This window comes from Balaenoptera borealis, assembly GCF_965194805.1.
Source record: "Balaenoptera borealis genome assembly, chromosome: 2".
In the NCBI taxonomy this organism is placed as follows: Eukaryota; Metazoa; Chordata; class Mammalia; order Artiodactyla; family Balaenopteridae; genus Balaenoptera; species Balaenoptera borealis.
The window spans coordinates 30265986-30287670 of record NC_138867.1 but is presented as its reverse complement, the minus strand read 5'-3'; the positions used below and the strand labels follow the sequence as shown (position 1 = coordinate 30287670).

Sequence of the window (21685 nt, the reverse complement as noted above, 5' to 3'; positions counted from 1 at the left end):
TGCATCTTCCTAACTGAAATCCCACAGTTCCTGCTGCTTTATCGTAATCTGCAAATTACTTACAACAACATCATGGGAGACTTCTTGGCTTTTGAACCTGACACATTGAGAGTCTTATTGCTCTAAGTACTTTGGGCAATATGGCCACTCCTTCCCGGCTTACATCAGTGTTAGTCTTGGCCAAACAACCTCTGCTTTGCTGCCTCTGTGTTAGAAGACTGAGCCCTGTATTTTGGGAACTTTCCCAAGGTTAACACATGGTAGTATTTCTATTGAGTTCGATAAAATGTCTTGAAGTTTTCTACTGATATTAGTGTATAGTGGTCTCAGCAAACGTGACCTGGGTTTAGGCTTTCACTGTATCTTTCGTACTTATCCTTTAACTGATTTTCCAGTCTCTAATTTCTTCCTATTCCAACTGAAACAACACGTAGCTTCCAGCTTCATATTCCTAAAGGACAGCTATGACCGGGGCACTTTCCTGTTCAATGACCTGCAGTGGCTCCTGTTGACAAATTATGAATTAATCAACAGTCAATCTAAGAAAGAAATAGAGAATTTCAGTCAAGCCAACCTGAAGATTATAAACCGGGAGACAGTCTCTCAGAGAGCTCTAAAACTGTTCCTCCCATTAGAGGTCAGAGCACAGTTAGATCTGAGACAAAGGGTTATACATCAGATGACGTATTGACAGTTTACATAGTCCAGATCTGCACATACAAGGTGAGTAGTGGGTCATCATGACCACTTACAGGATTAAGAAAGGAATGTTATCTCCTAAGGGGTTACCTTGCTGGTGCCAGGAGAAAATTGCTCCTTATCGAGCAAGTATTCCTGTATCTTATACAGCGGTCTGGTTAATGTATAATACAGATGCACGATGCACACTGAAGGGGAGGATGGAGGCCCAAATGGGCAGAGAGGACATTTTATGTTTAAATTTTTCTCGTCTTGCCGTAAAATATGAATTTTATTTCATCACTCCCCATTTGCCTACTGAATCAAGATCACATTCCTGGACAGGGTTCAAACTCCCCACAATCTGTTCCCACCCTACACTTCAAGCTTCGTTTCCCGTTACTCCCGCCACATCCTCTGTGCTCTGAGCAGTTCCCCAGCGTGTTCCCAGGGGCAGAATCCAGGTCTGTTTTACTCACTGTATCCCTGTACCGCCACCACTGCTTAGCATATTGTAGGTGCTCAAAATGAATATTAATGGAACAAACCAAGGAGACTGCCCTTTCCTTTCCAGCTTCTGGGGCTTTACTCACACTGAAATTCCCTTCCCCCTTTTCTCCCTTTGGAAATCAAAGCTGCTTAGAAACTTTCTTCTACCCACTTCCTAGAGAGAAGGCCCCTCAATTCTCTTCCAAATTGCAGGCAAACTTAATTTCTAATTTGGTCAGAGGCTCCACCCACAGCATAATCAAAGCACAAAAGTTCATCAGGTGTCAATGAAATGGATAATTCCCGCAGGAAGAGATAGCGGAGGCTACAGTTCACCATACACATAGCCTGAATTTTACTTCCCCTGTGGCCTATGTGGTCTGCTTGGGCTGCCATAACTGAATACCACAGACTGGGGGGCTTAAAGTACAGAAATTATGTTCTCACAGTTCTGGAGGCTGGAAGGCCAAGATCAAGGTGCCATGAGGGTTGGCTTCTGGTGAGATCTCTCTTCTTGGCTCGCTCCCGGCCATCTTCTCGCTGTGGTCTCACACGGCCTTTCCTCTGTGCATGCACTCCTGGTACCTCTTCTTCCTCTTATCAGGACCCCAGTCCTATGGATTAAGGCCCCACTCTTATGACCTCATTTAATCTTAATTAGCGCCTTAAAGGCCCTATCTCCAAATATGGTCACTTTGGGGGTTAGAGCTTCAATGTATGTCTTTTAATGAAGAAAGCAAAAGCTTTCCTAGAACCCCACAGACTTCTGCTTGTTTCTCATGGGGCATAATTAGGTCACATGAGCACCCAGGGGCCTGGGAGGTTGGAAAAAAGAGAGGGTATTTTGGGGGGTGGGGAGCATATCCCTGAATCAAATTGGGGTTCTGTTAGCCAGGAGGAAGGGGTAGTTATTAATACTGAATAGGCCAAAACTAGTAGCTACCACATAGAATACAAACACAACTGCGTATTAGCCTCATGAGTACAATTAAAGACCAAGACTATGGTAAGAAAGTGACAGCCAGAGCTTCCAAATCGCAATCTCTTAGTGAATAATGAAGAGGTAGTTACAAATCGCAATCTCTTAGTGAATAATGAAGAGGTAGTTACATTTTAAAGTCATATTCACACTTTTACCTGATCACATTTGTTATATTCACATTCTCTCCTGAATTATAACTCACGGTGGATTTATCCATCTCTTCTACAAGATTTGTAAACTACAAGATTTGTAAAAACATGAAGATTCACCTGCAAACTCCCATGGCTTCCAACTCATTGCCTTGCCATTAGCAGGCACTTAGAAGTGTTAGCTATGTAAAAAGAGACTCTAGGTTTTATAACCCTGCTTGTATTTCGGGAAGTTTTACAAATCGCAGCGTTCAGATGAATATGCTTATTTAGTTACCTTGCTTTGTCTCTTGACCAGCATGAACCTCAGCCAACTGTCTCTGGCTATAGGGGGACCCCCGAGGGTGTGTGGATGGCTCAAAGCAAGTTCTTTCCTCTACTAGAAAAAAACAACTTAAAATACCTTCCTCCTATAAAACAAGTAAGTCTCACCTTATTTAAAGTTTAGATTCTAAAGTCCCTGCTTAAGTGATAATCACAGAGAGTCCACATTATTTGTAAACACCTCGCAGATCATTCATAAAATACAGTAGACCTCGTTTTGTGTATATAGATCTGCATAGTGATGGATACAGGTAAATACATCTGCAGATTCATCTCCTCTTTAGTGTTTACTTCTGGACATGGGCTCGATTAACAGAATAGCAGATAGGACAACCCATATTATTTAAAATGTTCTTTTTATCTTTCTTGCTCTCTCTCTCCCTCTTTTTAAAGTGTGAATCGTTGAATTCTGTTGAGTTAAACATGGATGTGTGACCCCACTGTGGTGTCCTTGCTCTGAATGGTAGACCATATTAAAAAATGGAGAGAAAAATAATGAGCAGTGCATTATCACTTTGCTTAGTTTTTGCATACATGCCAGACCTCCCGAATTTACTTGAACTTGGCAAAGAGATGTCTATAACATTTTGCTTGAAACAAGCATTTTATAATAAAGTCATGTTCAGTTTTAGGGCCCATTTTGATTTTCATCATCAGCAAGATATCATTTACCTGAGGAATCCAATCATTCGAGTAAATTGAAATTCTTTTTTTTTTTTTAATTATTAGCACCTTTAATTATTATTTATTTATTTATTTATTTATGGCTGTGTTGGGTCTTCGTTTCTGTGCGAGGGCTTTCTCTAGTTGCGGCAAGCAGGGGCCACTCTTCATCGCGGTGCGCGGGCCTCTCACTGTCGCGGTCTCTCTTGTTGCGGAGCGCAGGCTCAGTAGTTGTGGCTCACGGGCCTAGTTGCTCCACGGCATGTGGGATCTTCCCAGACCAGGGCTCGAACCCGTGTCCCCTGCATTGGCAGGCGGATTCTCAACCACTGTGCCACCAGGGAAGCCCAAAATTCTTTTTTACTTATTTCAGAGCGGTAGTCCAGGCCCAACAATTCCAAATGCTTTGTGAGTAAGTGTCAAAGGGTTCACTGCCAAAATATTTTCCAGCATATTTCTGATTTTTTTTTTTAAGAAAAGACCCTACTGGCTTCCAGAAGGACATTTTAGTCCTCCAGCTTCTTCTGTCTCTTATGTGTAAGGGTAACTCTATCTGCCCTCCATCCCTGGCGAATGTGGTAGCTATGCTGTGTTTAGTGGATCCACCCTCATCCCTTCACCCCATGCCTTCACCTTTGGGTGCATCTGAGGCTGTGGAACCCACACTCACCTGAAGGAGATTCCTGCCTTGTGTCAGAATGCTTCTCACCAAGCCTATGTTGCTAAATTAACCCAAGGCCTTGCTCTCCTTAGCAGCGGGCTCCATCCCACCAAAGGCGGCTGGGACCAGACATGATGGTAAAGGCCGTCCCAGTTCACATCCTGGCTCCTCCTCCTGCTGAGTCGCCTTGGTATTTCTGAACTTTTGTTTCCTCACAGCAGTGTGAATCTCTACACAATGCTACTTATTAGTATCCTGGCAAATGGTCCCGGGTCCAGAGCAAGGAACCATTTAAAAGGATTCAACACCAAATGTTTATATGTACTAGATTTCCTCCATTCCCGCCGGACCTGTGAAAGTTTTATTTGTATATAATGACTCAGTGAGAAACTTGCCCCATGTACATCTTTGGAAGAAGAATGGGTAACTTCTTAGGCTCAGCCTCTTTTGATTTTTCTGTTTCCTTAATACTTCAAAGTATGCATTAAAATGCTAGTGAAACAAATGCTCAGATTAGAAATAATTAAGAACTAACAAAATGAGTCCTAAAAATAAATTTCAGATATGGGCCCCTTTGACCAAACCTATACAAGTGGAAAGAAGCCATGTTTCATGTTAGAGTCGGTTTTAACTTCTCCTTTAGGACTCATTGCTGCATGAGTGGATTTCTTTCATGAGCTGGGTTCCCTTTGAAGTTTCTGCCCCCGGTGAACTTTCATATCGCCTCACTCAGGCAGCTTGGAGAGGATGTGGCCAGAGCAGAAGCCAGGATACAGAAACTTCAGCTTTGAGGGTGACGTGAATAACTTAGGGCAAAACAGTTAATGGGGCTTCCCTGGTGGCGCAGTGGTTGAGAATCTGCCTGCCAATGCAGGGGACACGGGTTCGAGCCCTGGTCTGGGAAGATCCCACATGCCACGGAGCAACTGGGCCCGTGAGCCACAATTACTGAGCCTGCGCGTCTGGAGCCTGTGCTCCGCAACGAGAGGCCGCGATGGTGAGAGGCCCGCGCACCGCAATGAAGAGTGGTCCCCACTTGCCGCAACTAGAGAAAGCCCTCGCACAGAAATGAAGACCCAACACAGCCATAAATAAATAAATAAATAAATAAATAAAAGAATGTGAATTTCTTTAAAAAAAAAAAAACTGCAATTAAAAAACAAAACAAAAAAACAGTTAATGTCTCCAAACAGCCATCTCTTTTCCCATTTCAGCACCTACCTCTCAAAGAATCTCAAAGGCAGGTTAGAGAAGGGAGCCCCTGAGGGCATTTTCCCCTGACTTAGTTGTCTGCCAGAAATCTTACCCCAGATACCAATTGGCCAGCTTGGTTTGCTTTCACTCTTTGTTACAATCTGGTTGCAGAGCCCCTCCTCAGTGATGTGTTCCTGATTACCTGATAATATGTTATTTGTTCATTTGTTTGTTGTTTACTGTCTGCCTCTATAGCCAACATATAAGCTCTCTGAAGACAGGAATATTATCTTTCCTGTTTGTTGCTGTATCACCAGTGCTTAGAATAGTTCTGGGAATATGCTGAAGAAATATTGATGAGACCAATATTCTATTTTAACATCCTCATTTTACCTATGAGGAAGCTGTGTTGCCGAGAGGTAAGTGACTAACCCAAGGTCACAGAGCTGAGTAGCGGTAGACTAGACTAGGGGCAGAAGCCAAATAGCCAGCCAGCCAGCCAGCCAACCAAAGACCTGGGTCATGCTTTTGTTTGGATTCCCCTCAAAGCTGAGCCCCAGGGAAGGTCTGTATGCACATAGCTTATCGGGGAAAGGATTCCAGAGGTTGAGAGTGAGCGAATGGGGGGAGCGGAACAGGCCAATACAGGAAGCATTACAGAGTTGGCCTTTGCTCTCAGGGGCTGCCTCTATCTCACCAGGACCCTCCAAGGAGCCTTACGAAGTGCGTCTCGGAACTCTCCAGCTGGGAGGATCAAGTGGGGGAGCTGAATGCACTGGCTCCAGTCTCCGCCGGCCAAGGGTGATCCCATGGGTTTTAACCTCCCTTGTGTGAGTGCTGCCCCACCTGAGTGTGGGTTCCCTCAGGGCAAGGTACCTGAGCAAAGAGGGCCCAGGCTAGCTCAGACCTGGTCACCGCAGCGGCTGCTGGAGAAAGGACTGGGACGGGGGTGCCGAGAGGTGCCGTGTCCACCAGGGCTGCCTGATCCAGCTCGTGACTTAGTCCTGAGCTTTTTCACTCTAGCGTAGGTGCTCCATGTTGTTTGGTCACCATTAGGAGGAGTTAAAGCATTTTGCAAAGTGCTCAACAATTTACCTTAGAGTAAAATGAGCTGTTGCAACTCAGAACTAAAATATTAGTTCTGCAGACTTAAAGAAAACTCATGGAAGCCACAAATGGCTCCAGAATCAGACCAGTTAATGACTTGACTATTTCTAATTCTTAAGCACGAACAGGAGTCAGATTTTACATGTCACGTCAGAAAATGAGAAGTTTCAAGAACCTTCTCTGAATTAGGGTAGCAGTAGTCATTCATAGACTCAAATCAAGAAACTTGCCTTTAGAAAATGTTGAGATAAGGTGAATGCTTTTATGGGAACCATTATTGCATTAGACATGTCAGCAGCTTTCACGGGAACACAAAGTGCGGTCTCAGTGCTCTTACCCTCTGGGGCAAACACTCCCCCAGTTCTCTGCGTGCGTGTGTTTGATTAAGAAGTATATGATTCTGGCATTGCTTTGCTGCAAATTTCTTAGCCTACAGCATAACCGATGCTCAGTAATGGAAAATGTTGGGTGAATCTTCATGTCTGAAATGGGTGTGAATCCCAAACCCCAAACTTAATTTAATTGCGTCTGTGTTAAGCCCCATTGGCACAGGATGGAGAAAACTTAGTGTCAGTCCCTTTGGAATATTCTCCCACCCCTTTCCCCAAGGATTGCATCTAAATTCTGAGAGCTTAGAGTAGAAAGTTTTCAGGGCAGGGAGGATCTGGGTTTTAGCATCATGTGTTCACACTGGCATTTACTGGGCTGTCCCTGGTCCCACAGTGTCTCAGTGGTCAGGCTAAACTGGTCACAGTTGCATTTGCTCTCATCCTTGTCTTCAGGGCCCCTCCAGAACCCGGGGATTCTCGGCTCCCTCCACCCCCATGCCATTCTGCTCTTCCCACGCCTGCCCGTATGAGGGGAGCTCTGTGAGCTGCAAACTCTCCGTGCTCTGATTTCCTTGTCTCTAAAATAGAGATAAAAATACAGTTGATCCTCGTTATTCATGGATTCTGTGTATGTGAAGTCATCTGCTCACTAAAATTTATTTGTGCCGTCAAAATCAATACTTGCAGCTTGTTTGAGATCATTGCAGGCATCTGCAGAGTGGAGGAGAAAAATTTTGAGTCTCCCCATGTGCTTGTTCCCGGCTGTGGTTGATCAAGGTGACACTCTGACTTCTTGTTTTGATTCTCACACTGTAAACAGATGTCCCTTTACTGGTATATTTAGTACCAATTTTTTTCTTTGCATTTTTTTTTTGGTGATTTCACTATTTACAGTGGCCCTAAATGTGGTGCTGAAAGCACTGTCTCGGATTCATAAGTGCAAGAACGTTGTGATGTGTCTTATGGAGAAAATATGTTTAATAAGTTTTGTTCAGGTGTGGGTTATAGTGCTGTTAGCCATGGGTTCCATGTTAATGAAACTACCGTATATTAAATAAGATATCTTTAAGCAGAAACACACGTAAAACAAGGTTGTATGTTGATCAGTTGATGAAAATGAGACTAGAGGCTCACAGGAACTTAACACTGTATTTCCCCTCAGAGCAGTAGTTTACTATTCACGAATTCAGGGCTCGTGGAGACTTGCTAGAACGTAAGTACCACTAATAATAAGAATCAGTGGTAGTACCTTCCTCAAAGGGTTGTTCTGAGGATTGTATGAGTCGTAAATGTCAAGCACCTAGGACAGAGCCTGACACACAAGCTCATCTGTCTCCATCCACCGCATAGCCGTTTCTTTCTTGAGGTCTTAATGTCCCCCTGGGGTCTTCCCAGGAAATAAAGTACTGGTCCCTTCTGCTCTTGGGTCCCCCAAGCTACGTGCAGGAGGTTCTGCTCCCCACCTCCCATCCTCCCACCCCAACTAAGCCCAAGGAGGAAGGAGCACAGCCACCACTGCCGTAGGGATTCGCCAATATATGCACACCCATCCTGAGTGCCCTGCCTACCCTGGGAAGCCTTGGGTTTTTTTAAAATTTTTTTAAATTTTTAAATTTTATTTTATTTTTGATGGGGAAGAAATAGTGACTTTATTCAGAAACCAGCAAACCAAGAAGATGGTTCCTAAAGAACCATCTTAATTCGGGGTAGAATTTGGGCTTCTTTTGTGCGAAGGGAAAAGGGGAAAGCGGGAAGATTTGAGATTTGAGGGTGAAGGCAGATTGCAGACTTCTTGGAGCCGCCTGGCCATCAAGGAAGCATAGCATTTCTTTGTTCTTCTGCTTGCTCAGCAGGCTGGATCACAAGGCTCCTACAGATCTCACAGCTCTTGCGTTGTGTGTTTGTCTTTCGGTTGACAGTTTAGTCCAGCAGCAATGCATTCAAGGATGGACGTGGAGCATTCCAGGTCAAACAAGCAGGTTGTCCTGACCCTGTGTCATCCACGACTGCTTCCCAAGGCCTGTCCCTCGGCTCACACCTGGGGCTGCAGGGGGATCCCCTTGGGACCAGATGATGGGGAAGGAAGAATTCCCAGCCCGGTTCTCCATTGGTCAGCTCAGTGTGAGGGACATGGCTGGCTGCAGATGGGGCCTGCACTCCAGCCCACTCAGGGGTGGCCCGAACACTAGGGTGAAGGGCAGAGCTGCAAGCAAGTTACTTTCATTGGACCCTTGTCCCCAGAGGGGAAGCGTGTACCTGGGTGTGGTTGCCAGTACTGCCCCCAGACCTCAGTTGCCCCCCTCAGGAACTCGGAGCGCTGACCCTGCTCAGGAGTCCACATCATATGTCATCCCCAGTGATGGGAGCACAGGCTTGGGTCTGCCAGTCACGTCCCACACCTTACCACCCCACTGGACCAAGCAGAGGGTGGGCACCCCTCCCGGCTCCAGTTAGCCCTCAGGTCAAAGGCCTCTATGAGGTGCTGTGTGCCTATAGGTGGAATACATGGGTCCAGGACCCCAGGGCAGGGCTGGGCAGCTCTGCCTCTTGTCGTTTCCTGGACCACTGGTGACTTCATGCTCTCCGGCCCTGCTGCTCTGGGCTCTGTGGGTTCAGAAGTTCTGTTTCCCAAAGCTTCCTTCAGGTGACTCAAAAAGGTGCCGTTGACCTAAGATCTCTGGATGCCCCTTTGTTTCTCATGCCTGGGTCACAGACAGGGCCACTTGACTCTGGTCCGCAGGAGGAGGGAGGGCTGCTCCACATGGGGCAGGAGCAAGGCCCCCTTTTGCCCAATTTTGATGGTAAATGGCCATGTGCAGCACTCTTGCCCCCAGGCGGTCACGGTGACCAAGGCCTAGGTTTCTCGGAGAAGGGGCCACATCACACAGTAATCCACTGGGCCTAGCAGAGATGGTAGCTGAGGGTGAGCAGGATGTAGGATGGATTCCAGCATGAGACGCTTCCTGGGGTCCTGGAGGGGCTGCTCGCAGAACCTCCTCCAAGAGGCCCACGTGAGCAGCTCAGTGGTTAGGCTGTGGTGGACGCCGTGGTGCACATTCAGACCCACCATCATGAAGGAAGGACTCGCTCTCACTCCTGAACCTGTGCTGCCTCGGCTTCCTGGAGGAAGCCTTGTTCTTAAGTCACATTTTCTGCTGAATCTACCATCTATGCCTTTGGAACCTAAGGGCTTTTGAAACTCAGAAGCAAGGAGATAACATTCTTGTTTCTCTGCTTTCTACTTTCATGTCCGTCCCCCAAGCAGTGAGGCATCCTGGCTCAGCTTGACTGTGAAGGAAGGGCCCAGGGAAATACCGGGGTAGTTGTGGGCAGACGGAAACCATTGTCAGTACTTTAAATGTATTATCTCGCATCTCTTAAGAGACGAGTTGCCTTGTAAATGTAAAGAAGTGTCAGGTCTGCTTGTGTCTTCTCTCTCTTTGATTGATTTTCCCGGTACACTCAGCCTCCAGGAGCGCAGGTCGTGTCTGTGTTGTTCATTGCTGTATCTCCGGTGCCCAGCACAGTTCTTGGTGGGAGTAGTGCTCTATCAGTTTCTATTGAGAAACACATGGGGTCAAGGTCTCTCTTTCTCTCTCTCACACACACTCACTCACTCATACACACCTAGTAACTGGTACTTATGTTAGCTCTCTGGGATTTAGTGTGTATGTGTTTGGTGTAGGTAGGAACCTAGTCTGACACTTTCTTTTTTTTTAATAAATTTATTTATTTTATTTTTATTTTTTTCGCTGCATTGGGTCTTCGTTGCTGCACGCAGGTTTTCTCTAGTTGTGGTGAGCGGGGGCTACTCTTTGTTACGGTGCGTAGGCTTCTCATTGCGGTGGCTTCTCTTGTTGCGGGGCACGGGCTATAGGTGCGCGGGCTTCAGTAGTTGTGGCTCGCGAGCTCTAGAGCACAGGCTCAGTAGTTGTGGCGCATGGGCTTAGTTGCTCCGCGGCATGTGGGATCTTCCCGGGCCAGGGCTGGAACCCGTGTCCCCTGCATTGGCAGGCGGATTCTTAACCACTGCGCCACCAGGGAAGCCCCAAGTCTGACACTTTCATTGCTATTTTCTGAGCACGTAGAAAAGAATCAGAACGACTCTCTCATGAGCCTCCTGGGAATGTGGAGGTCTTTTGTCTGTCACCTTGCTGAGGTGTGGAAGCTGGCAGCACACTGCTAGCTCTCTCATCTTGAGCTCTTTCTCCATCAGCGTGGAGGTTGTTCAGTCCACACCTGAAGCAGGGAAGCAGTTCCAGGCACGTGGTATGTGCCGCGTTTGACTCAGACAGACTCTCTTTAGATTCCTTGGTCCTGAAACTCTCCCAGTTTCCTATTTTACCTATTATAGTTGTGAACAAAAGAAAAAATAATACATATTTCTATACGCTTGGATGTCTTCCAGGAGGAACCATTGTTCAACCTGTATCATTAGTTATGAAATGCAATATCTGTCTGCCGAGCCATTCACTCTCATGGGGTTGGCTCTGGTGTGAGTTTGACATCACGGCCTGGCTCTGTGAAGGAGGATCCTTCTTTATGAAGAAGGCTGGACCACTTGTGGGCCCTTCCTCGTAAAGGCTGGTTATCTAACATGGCAGCAGGTGCCCTTTGGATGCTCCAGCTTATGATTTGGCCAGTAGCCTGGGGATTGACTCCAGGAGCCCCAGGGAGGCTGGTGTTGGCAGCAGAGATAAAGGTAACCTGGATGTAGACGTGGGAGTTTATGCTAACCTCTGTTACAGCTGCGACGACTAGGCTTTGTTTAGGAGACTATTTTGAAGATAAAATTCTTAGTTTAAGCAGAGGCAGTAAAAAGTAAAGCATTCAGTAAGTTCCTACAGCCCTCTGCTGGCCCTCATCATACCTGAAGGTGTGAATAGATAAAGTTAAATGTTTCCATACAGAGTTTTAATATGGTGCCTAGTAAAATAATATCCCCAATGGCCTACTATTCCTTCAAGGCATGTTCTAACTTTTAGTTATGTCTCACACTAGCTTTGGGACAAACAAAATCATTTTGCTTATTTTTCCCTGCTTCCCCGAGAGAAGAGAGGATTGGAAATACTTTCAGATACTTGTAGCATGTTTTACTTAACTGATTAGTGAGGGAACCGACAGGGAAGACATAAAGAACAGTTTCCCCAAGTTCTTGCAGGATAAATGTATATGTGTGTGTGTTTAGCAAAAGAAAAAAAATACTAAGTTAGATACAAATCTGATTAACCTTCTACAAGGCAATATAACTATAACTCCTCTGTAATAGTTCTACCAGGTTATGAAAGCATGGTTACAAATCATAGAACCCTATTAATATCTGCAAATTATCCTTAGTTTTACAGGACTGCACATCATTGTGCTTTATCAATTGTGGCTTGTTGGTCAAATATCCTATGACAATAAAGTCTCATTCCCAAGAATATCAGATGAGGGTGGAGCAGGTTGCTTGGAAACTGCTCTATCACCTGAGTACTCAGAAAGTGATATTTGGGCTAGCAGCCGTGGTATCACTGGGGAGCTTGAAAGGAATGCAGAGCCTCAGCTTACACCTGCATGTTTAAAATCAGAACCTGTGCTATAGATTGAATGTTTGTGCCCCCCAGAATCCATATGTTGAAAACCTCCTGTCTAATGTGCTGCTCTCAGGAGATGGGGCCTTTAGAAGGTGATTAGGTCAGGAAGGCTCGTGAACGGAATTAGTGCCCTCATAAAAGTGGCCCAAGAACGTTCCCTTGCCACGTCTGCCAAGTGAGAGTACAGTGAGAAGATGGCTGTCAATGAGGAAGTGGGTCCTCACCAGACACCAAATCTGCTGGCACCTTGATCTTGGACTTCGCAGCCTCCAGAACTGTGAGAAAGACATGTCTGGTGTTTATAAGCCACCAAGTTTATGGTGTATTTGTTATAGCAGCCCGAATGGACGAAGACAACCTGTATTTTAACAAGACATCTGTGTGATTCATGTGCACATTGAAGTCTCAGAAGTGCTGCTTTGTAACGATATTTTTAAAGATCAGGCTCTTAAACAGTTCTAGTTCTTTCCAGGTTTGAGATACATATTTTTTCCACCATACTTGCTACAGGCCACACTAGGTCAGTGGTTAGCCCAGGTCTCAGCCCTCAGAATGAGCCCCCGATTCTAGTCACTGGGCCTAGAATGACGAAGTCCTTTCGGCCAGCTCCAGGCAGATCGTCACCCTCCGTGCAGCTGTCAGCTTCTCCAGCTTCTGGGTGAGGCTTTGGGATTAGGGTTTCTGTAGGACGTCAACAGGGCCCTTGGTTTGGGACCTCGTTCTGCCACTATATGTGCTGGTGCTTTACACGTATTATCATGTTAACCCTCACAACACTCATACAAGGAGGCGTCACTGTCCCCATTTTCAGAGAAGCGCCCAAGGTCACATGATTAGAAAACACACAGGTGGGCATTGAAATCAGCATAATTACAAACCCTTCCTTCTATGTGGTCTCCTGTCACTTACCCGCTGTAGCCTGCGGTTTTCTTATCTAATTCAACTAGACGAGCTACACACATCCTTCTACCTCTAAAATCTTCGGATTCCTTGATATATTGAGCTCTTATGAGCTTCACTGCTAATTAAGAGGAATTCTGTAATAATAAATAAACTCTTCAGAGCTCCTCTCTACTGTTTGAGTACCCAGCCCACAGTTCTCACATCATTTATTACAGTTTTTTTTAAAGCAGCTGTTTACTTATCTGCTTCTTCTGCTTGTAACTATCTTCTGGGGAGGAGGCGATTGGGGTGCTGTGGCTTATTTATGTTTATATCCCCAGAAGTTAGTAGCGTTTTTTTATATATATTTAGTACTCAATAAATATTTATGGAAGTACACGACACTAGTGGACGCAAAACTAGACTAGGAAACCCTTCAGTTGTAGGACTCAAGTGTTCGAGTCAATATTTAATATAAATCCATTATGTTTATATCCACATATTTGTATTCATAAAATAAAGCCACCATTCTGTTGCACAGTGGAGGATTTATTTCACACATCAGTTCTTTCAAATGGGCAGGGGTCCTCTGTTCTATATTTTCTCTGCTCAGTGGAACAATAAGTTTGAAGGAAAGAGGCATACATGATAGGAGAACTTAATGGCAGTATGACAACCATTGATCTAGTTACAAATGATAGTTTTGAAAACGGAATGTGTAAGTTTTTCATAGGGTTAAGTAGCATCAGAGATTCTCAGCTGGGGCCCATTTAGCCCCCATGAGGGACGTTAGGCAATGTCAGGAGACATTTGTGGTTGTCAAAACCAGTGGAGAAGTTGTACTGGCATGTAGTGGGAGAGGCCAGACATGTTGCGAAATATCCTACAATGCACAGAACAGCCTCCAAGAAAGAATTATCCAACCCCAAATGTCAGTCGTGCTGAGATTGAGAAACCCTGGTTTAGATAGACCCTCAAATAGTGCTGGGCTTTTAGTACATTCTTTTCGGTTGAGTGCTTGACTCAGCACACGACCTCTGACATTCACGGCATCTCCATGGTTGAATAAAGAGCATCATTGTCTAATGGCGATCCAGACGCACCATATGTCCCAGAGCTGCCCTCTGAATCAGCAACAGCGTGACCACCTCAAGGGCCTTCCCTTCTCGGAGCCTACCAGGGCGCCCACCGTCCAAACAGGTCACTGTATGTGCCATTGATCTGTTTATATATATGCACATCACCCATAACTAGGCCACATATTCCTTGCTGGCAGAGAACATGTTTTTTCATTGCACCCCATTAGCCACCATTTCCCATAATTCCACCTTAAAATGCTTTGTCACTCAGGGCATGATAATGATGCTGTCTTTTTGGAATTAAACAGTTGTTTGTCTGTAAATATCTTCTATGATAAATTGCAACTAGATAGAATGTGAAGTCACCAGAATCATCCATTCTTCCACCATTCTGGATAAATAAGGATTCATATTATTTGGCGTTCAGATCTGTGCTCCTGGGGTCAGAGTTTATGTAAGTTTAAATGTTTAGGGTTAGAGATAGAGAATTCCTTAAGCTCTGTTTTCTTCGTTGATTCTCTGATTTGTGGGGATGTTGTCTTTATCTGGGAAATAAAATGGAGCCTTCACTCACACAAGAAAAATAAAAACAAACAAACAGAAAGCTGATCTGACTAGGTAGATATTTGTCTTTGGTAAGGCATGATGGGAGGTTGATATGTAAAGGTATTTGCCAGAGGATCAGCCCTACGAAAGCTTGTGATGTAGGTAGAAGGTGTGTTTGGCATTCATCTGCTTACTTCCCTGGACAACCTCCCACCCCATGGTACATCCCCGCTGTAGCCCGATGTTCTCAGACGTCACTGGTGCCTGCTGCCAGAAGGACCATCTGAGGAGCACTTAGTATTTTGGCGCTGAGACATGCAATGTCTTGTCCGTACCAGGAGCACTTGCTTTTTAAAACAGGAACCCAAAAGAATGAATCACTAATGGTAGAATTTCAAATATTAGACCATAAGGGCAGGATCGATTTTGAGAAGTCCTTCCTCCCTCAGGTCACACTGTCTTTAAGTGTAAGCGGGTAAAGAAAGCACCAGGAAGACTTCAGGTCCAGGTCCTGTGAGAGGATAAGATTTTTTAAAATTCATGTTTAAGCTTTTGTTTTTATTTTTTCTGTGGCTGTCAACTGGGAACAAGTACCTTTAGCTTTTTTTTTGTTTTTTATTTTATTTTACTGAAGTATAGTTGGTTTACAATGTTTCAGGTGCACAGCAAAGTGATTCAGTTATACATATATGTATATGTATATACACTTTTTCAGATTCTTTTTCATTATAAGTTATTGCAAGATATTGAATATAGTTCCCTGTGCTGTACAGTAGGTCTTTGTTATCTATTTTATATACAGTAGTGTGTATCTGTTAATCCCAAACTCCTAATTCATCCCTCCACCCACACCTTTAGCTTTTCATAGATGAAAGAAGACAGATTCTAAGGCTGTTAGGTCTCTGCAAACTTGTGTCACCCTAAGAAGCTTATTAATAGATCAACAACAATACATAATTATATTTTATTGCAGTCAGAAACTGGTTTTCTTTGGAGCCCTTTAGGGCCAGGGATTTTAGTTCTTAAGCAGTGTTGAGAGTGCAGTTTAGAAAGCTGTAGGACTTCAGATGGTGGTAACATTTACTAAGCGCTTACTATGTGTCTGGCACTAGTCCATTTTCCAGTCGTGACCCTACCAGTAGGTTGCTTTTTTATTATCATCCCCATATGACAAGTGAGGAAGTCCAAGGTCACAGCAAGTGCATGCTAGAGCCAGGCCTTGAACCCATGCTTCCTGGCCAAGGTGTCTTAGCTTCTCCCATCATAACCAGGCTGCCTACGCTGTCCTCAGGGAGCCTTCCCACTGAAGGAAATGGAAAGAGAAGATGCTTCCAAATAATGCTAATACAGCTCTTTCTTGCTTTGCAGGTTTAGGAGGTGCCCTGGGTTACCTTTTGGGTGCCATCGACTGGGCCCACCTGGAACTGGGAAGACTGCTGGGCACAGAATTCCAGGTCATGTTCTTCTTCTCCTCGTTGGTGCTCACGTTGTGTTTTATTATCCATCTGTGCAGTATCCCTGAAGCCCCACTGAGAGATGCTGCCAAGGACATTCCCCCACAGCAAGGCCCTCAGGACCTTGCATTGTCATCAGACAGAATGTATGAGTATGGGTCTATTGAGAAAGTTAAAAATGGTTATGTAAACCCAGAGCTGGCGCTGCAGGGAGAAAAAAACAAAAATCCTGCTGAACAGGTAAAGATGCAAATTCTTTTTTATTAACTTAGGAAAAATATTCTTGTTCTTGCCTTTTGTTCAGATTTTTAAAAATTATTCTTTGTCTTTGTTTTGTTTGCTTATTTGATGCGAAAAGTCTTGTGAATCCTCAAATCCCCAGTAGCTGTTATCCCTTGGAATTAAAACTTTGCACCTAATAGAAAAATGTGTGCATTTTCTTCTAGTCCTCCTGTCTCTTACTCTTGTCAGACCATCAAACCAGGGAAGATGAAGCCAGTTGAAAAATAAGGCCATAAGAGAAGCCTTGAATCATCCTCAGGACACAAGAAGTATCTTCACTTCTTAGATTAGGATTATAAATTTGTATTCCAAATAACAGCATCCCTGGGTAGGGAACTGGAGGAACTAAGAGGTTATTGGGATGAAGCCTTCATTTTATCTTGATCACACAGTAAATAGAGAAAATATGAGAATATAGGTTTCCGGAGACCTGCTTAAACCTTTGCGGCTCCAGGCTACCTGGGGGAGAACACTCACACTCCCTGCTGATCTCAGTTAGGATGGAGCCCCCTTTCTGTGCAGTTCTGCAAGGCAGCACGGAAATCATGGAAGAGCCATACAATGGAACCCATTTGATCATTAAAAGATCTGTGTGTTTTTGAAGATTTATTTAAGACATGATACATCAGATAAAACACACATACATATACAAAATGATCTCCATTGTGGGAAAAGCTACACAGATACAGAGAAAAAATAGAAAGGATATATACCCAAAATGTTAATTGAAGTTATTGTCTCTGGGTGATGGGCTAACAGGTTGTTTTCATTTTCTTTTCTAAACCCTTCAGTATATTCAACATTTCTATAATAGACAAGTATTACTTTGAAAATAAAGAAAAATGATGTCAGGGTTTAAGGAACAAAACAAGGCAGGGTTTACGAAAGGTAAGTAGCTATTATAGATTATGCCTGCCTCTTTGCCCTATTGATAGATTATGACTTGTCCTCAAAGAGTCACCCAGCAGAGGCTGTCTTATTCTACCCCGAGGCTGTAGTGATGATCAAATGAAATCAAGTGAGTAGAAGTCTTTTGAAAGGCATAAAACCCTCCACACCATTAAGAAAAGAAATGCGTTAAATGTAATTAACTTGTATTAGTATGTGCCACACGCACAACACTGTAGGCTCTGAATGGTTCTATTATGTGACTTAAAAAATAAAAGCAAAACAACATAAGAAAAAAAAAAGAGAAACATATCTTAGGCTCAAAGCCAAGCATCTGACTTCTCCATTCCAAAAGTGCATCTTGGGAGCTTCCAGCTGAGCAATGGGTGTCTCCAAGGTGTCAGGGCCAAGGCCTTGGCCATCTTGTTTGTCAAAGTCATTACTTTCCAAAACGAGGGTGGCTGTGCAATTTGAGAACTGGGATTTTTTTTAATGGCAAGAGGCCTGAATTATTTCATTTATTGTTCAAACTGGATACCATAAAATCCATCTCTAGTTCCTCCATGCCATCAGTTGCTCCCTTCAATATTTAGTCTCCTTCTGGTGGCACTTTTGTACAATTCTCTCTCCCCCTGATGGCTCTGTGCCTTTTTCATTTATAAATCCATCACCACCCAATGTCGAGTTGACAAAGGTGCATAACGTATGCAGTAAAACAGTTCCCAACGGCTCAGAATCATTGCAAGGGCTTCACAAAGGGAATTGACGCGTCAGTGAATAAGATGCCAGCTGAATTTTCATTCTGAATTAAAATACCCAAAGGGACTTTAAGTATTTACATTCACAGCTTTTACAGAAAGACTAGGCACAATTTTGAAGCTCATATTTATTTTTGGAAGAAAAAAAATTAGGTAAACAATGAAAGCAGGCTGAAAATTATGTATAAGGCAGAAGCATAAATTAATGTTTGGAATGAGACTGAATACTTGCTGGTCAGATTCACTTTTTAAAATTTTGAATGTTTGGAAAGAAAGGAAAGAAAGTGAAGATAAATCACTTAGTCTGAGGCATGAAAATCAGGCTGTTGTTTCTCAGTCTATAACTTTAATTGCTTCTTCCTGTGGTCAAGGAAAAAAGTAATAGTTCTTCATTGGATTTCTGTTATGATCACCATTTATTTTGACAAATACCATATTCTACATGCAGGAAATGTTTATTTTTCCTAACTCCAAGGTAATGTCTATACTTTTTAATAGTGATTAAGTACAAAAAAATCAGTTGAGGCATGGTCATAAATACTACAAAACTGATGAATTAAAAAAATCAACTTGTACCACAAACCTACAATGAGTAAATATAATTTTCTGCATCAAAGAATAAAAAGCATTATCATATAAGGTTAAGAGCTATAAAACAATTTGCTATTATAGTTAAAAGAGAAAATCTCAGGAGACTGTCTTATAAATAAACTAGCCAGGACCCAATATCATTATGTCAAGACTCAGAATAAATAAAAATCTGACAAGAAAGACCCATTACCCCATCATGGTTAATGTTTATTGTCTCAGTGTCTTCAGGGCAGGTGATTGCTTAATATTCCTGAGGTTTCTTTCTTCTCTCATATGACAAGCTATTAAAGGCTCTTTCGTTTTTTTGTATTTCAAAACAGTTGTGTCAATAGTTCAAAATTTTTCATTCTCTCAAGGCTACTGATACCAATAAATTATAGCCTCTGGTTTTAACATAATTTAAGTCTAGATTAAAGAATTGTGGGCATATGTAGTCATTGTGTGTGTGTGTGTGTGTGTTCTACAATGTTCTCACTTCTGACTTGACATAGGGCTTGTTTACACCTGTTGGCTGATGGCAGGATCCAGAGAAATAAATTAGGAGGAGGTACCTGGCCCAGAGCAGGGAGCTGATTGGCTCTATGTGGTAGTTTTCTATTGCTACATAACAAACTACCACAAATTTAGCAGCTTAAAGCCATACCCATTTATTATCTCACAGTTCTGTAGGTCAGAAGTCTGGGTGGGCTTAGCTGCATTCTCTGCTCAGGGTCTCAAAAGGCTGAAATCAAGGTGTTGGTAAAGCTGCCTTCTCATCTGGAGGCTCCAATGGGGAAGAATCAGCTTCGAGCTCATGCAGGTAGAATCCAGCTTCTTGTGGCTGTAGATGTCCTTGTTTTCTTGTTAACTGACGATCGCCAGGGATCACTCTCATTTCCTAGAGGCCACACCCAGGTCCTTTCCATGTGGCCCTCCACCTTCAAAGCCAGCATTTCTTGAGCTTTGAGGCTTTCTGGCTTCCCCTTCTGCTCCCAGCCAACTGGGGGAAACATAGAGAAAACTCTATGTTTTTTAAAGGGCTGATGTGACTTGATTAGAGTCACCCAGGTAATCTCCCTATTAATTAACTCAAAGCCAACTGATTAGTAACCTTAGTTATATCTGCAAAATCCTTTTGCCATGTAACAGAACAGAATCATGAGGATGGAGATCATAGAGGCCATGTTGGAATTCAGACTACTAGGTTTTAAGAGTCAAGAAAGAGGCTTCCCTGGTGGTGCAGTGGTTAAGAATCCACCTGCCAATGCAGGGGACATGGGTTCGATCCCTGGTCTGGGAAGATCCCACATGCCACAGAGCAACTAAGCCCGTGCGCCACAACTACTGAGCCTGCACTCTAGAGCCCATGAGCCACAACTACTGAAGCCCGCGTGCCTAGAGCCCGTGCTCCGCAACAAGAGAAGCCGCCGCAATGAGAAGCCCGCGCACCTCAACGAAGAGTAGCCCCCTCTCACCGCAACTAGAGAAAGCTCACGCGCAGCAACAAAGACCCAACGTAGCCAAAAAAAAAAAAAAAAAAAAAGAGTCAAGAAATCTAAGAATTATAACCATCTAGGGGCTGGCTTAGATCTATGAGCTTCATCCTCAGCAGTGGTTCTGTTGTTCAAAGATAGGAAGCTAGATGTGTCTTACATCTTGGCTCAAAGCAAGCTCTGTTTCCAGTCCCTTCACCCTTATGTCCCCAAAGCCCTGTTCTTGACCTGAAACTGCTAAGTAGCTGCACGTACTTAACAGAACACCTCCTACGAGAACACTCCATGGAAACCTTGGCACCATGCCCAGGAAGTGCGACCTCGTGTGATAGTCTACTGACAGATACGTAACATGGCTGTATGCTTTGCTCCCACAGCTGCCTGTGTGTCTACACTGAATGTCACACCTGTTTGGTGTTTTATTCCAGACTCGGAGGACAATGACCACGAAGTCACTGCTGAGGGCGCTGATGAGCATGCCTCCCCACTACCGCTGCCTTTGCATCAGCCATCTCATTGGATGGACCGCCTTCCTGTCCAACATGCTCTTCTTCACAGACTTCATGGGCCAGGTAAAGCACGTGTCTGTGCACACGCTCATTATCTCACACACCAATCCCTCCATCAGCACCTGTGGAGCTTCTGAGCCAGCCTCTAAGATGGGCACAGTAAGAGTGTAGGAAAGAGTACCTTCAAGGAGCTGGCTTACAGACAGGTTCCAGAGGGAAGTTACTATACCCTACACAGCTAGAGGACACTATGTGATGGGACCAGCACTTGATCAAATACAACAAATAAGGAAGAAAAATCAAGGTGAACTGTAGCGGTCACAGCAGGCTTAACAAAGGAGGTGCGGTGTGATTTGGATCTTGAAAGGTGAGAAGGAGTTGGAGAGGGAGGGGTGAAGGAGAAAACATTCTAGGCAGGGATAGGAATGGCATGTGTAGAGATGAGTCAGAAGCCTGTTGGTTGTACCAGAATATGGGTGGCCGGGTTGCCTAAGGCGGGTGGAGCCAGCTGTTAGGCGGAAGGAGGGGTGTTAAAAATCCAGGGGGATGTTGTTTAGACTTTATGCATTAAGACCTCCTGAGGGTCCTTGAATGGAGGTTTGAAAGGATGAAAGGGTGATGTGCTCATGGGAGAATGAGGTCTGTGCCGCAGGAAGGGGTGAAGAAGCAGAACATGTGAGAAGGGCTCCTTACCACCCTGCACTGGTAACTCAGTGGCCCCAAATCTCTCTTGCAGATCGTGTACCACGGGGATCCCTACGGCGCACACAACTCCACAGAGTTCCTCATCTACCAAAGAGGGGTTGAGGTTGGATGTTGGGGTTTGTGCATCAACTCTGTGTTTTCCTCACTTTATTCTTGTGAGTCTCCTCCTCCTAAGGGTGTCTTCTAAGGGCTAGCGGAATCTTGGATTTTATACCTCTGTATTTCTATATTTATTCTTTTGCTCTCTAAAATGCCAGATTCTTGATAAATATATGGAGGTCAGGAAAAACTATTTCCTTAGGAAGGACCACATCAAGTAGCCTTTTCCCTAGTGAATTCTGGGTATCATTTTCCTCAGTGATTACTT

General features: G+C 44.2%; 1 protein-coding gene across 3 annotated transcripts in view; it reads left to right on the top strand.

Moving 5' to 3' along the window:
- The window catches only part of SLC45A2 (solute carrier family 45 member 2), a 32493-nt gene that overhangs the window by 3940 nt on the left and 6868 nt on the right, over positions 1–21685 (top strand). Inside the window, exons 3-5 of one of the 3 annotated variants that reach the window (XM_082382376.1) lie at positions 16028–16353; positions 20533–20676; positions 21350–21434. In XM_082382376.1, the coding sequence (XP_082238502.1) occupies positions 16028–16353; positions 20533–20676; positions 21350–21434 (555 nt within the window). Of the gene's footprint in view, positions 1–16027; positions 16354–20532; positions 20677–21349; positions 21474–21685 lie in introns of all 3 variants that reach the window. The other 2 variants (XM_082382377.1, XM_082382378.1) reach the window with 2 other exon arrangements.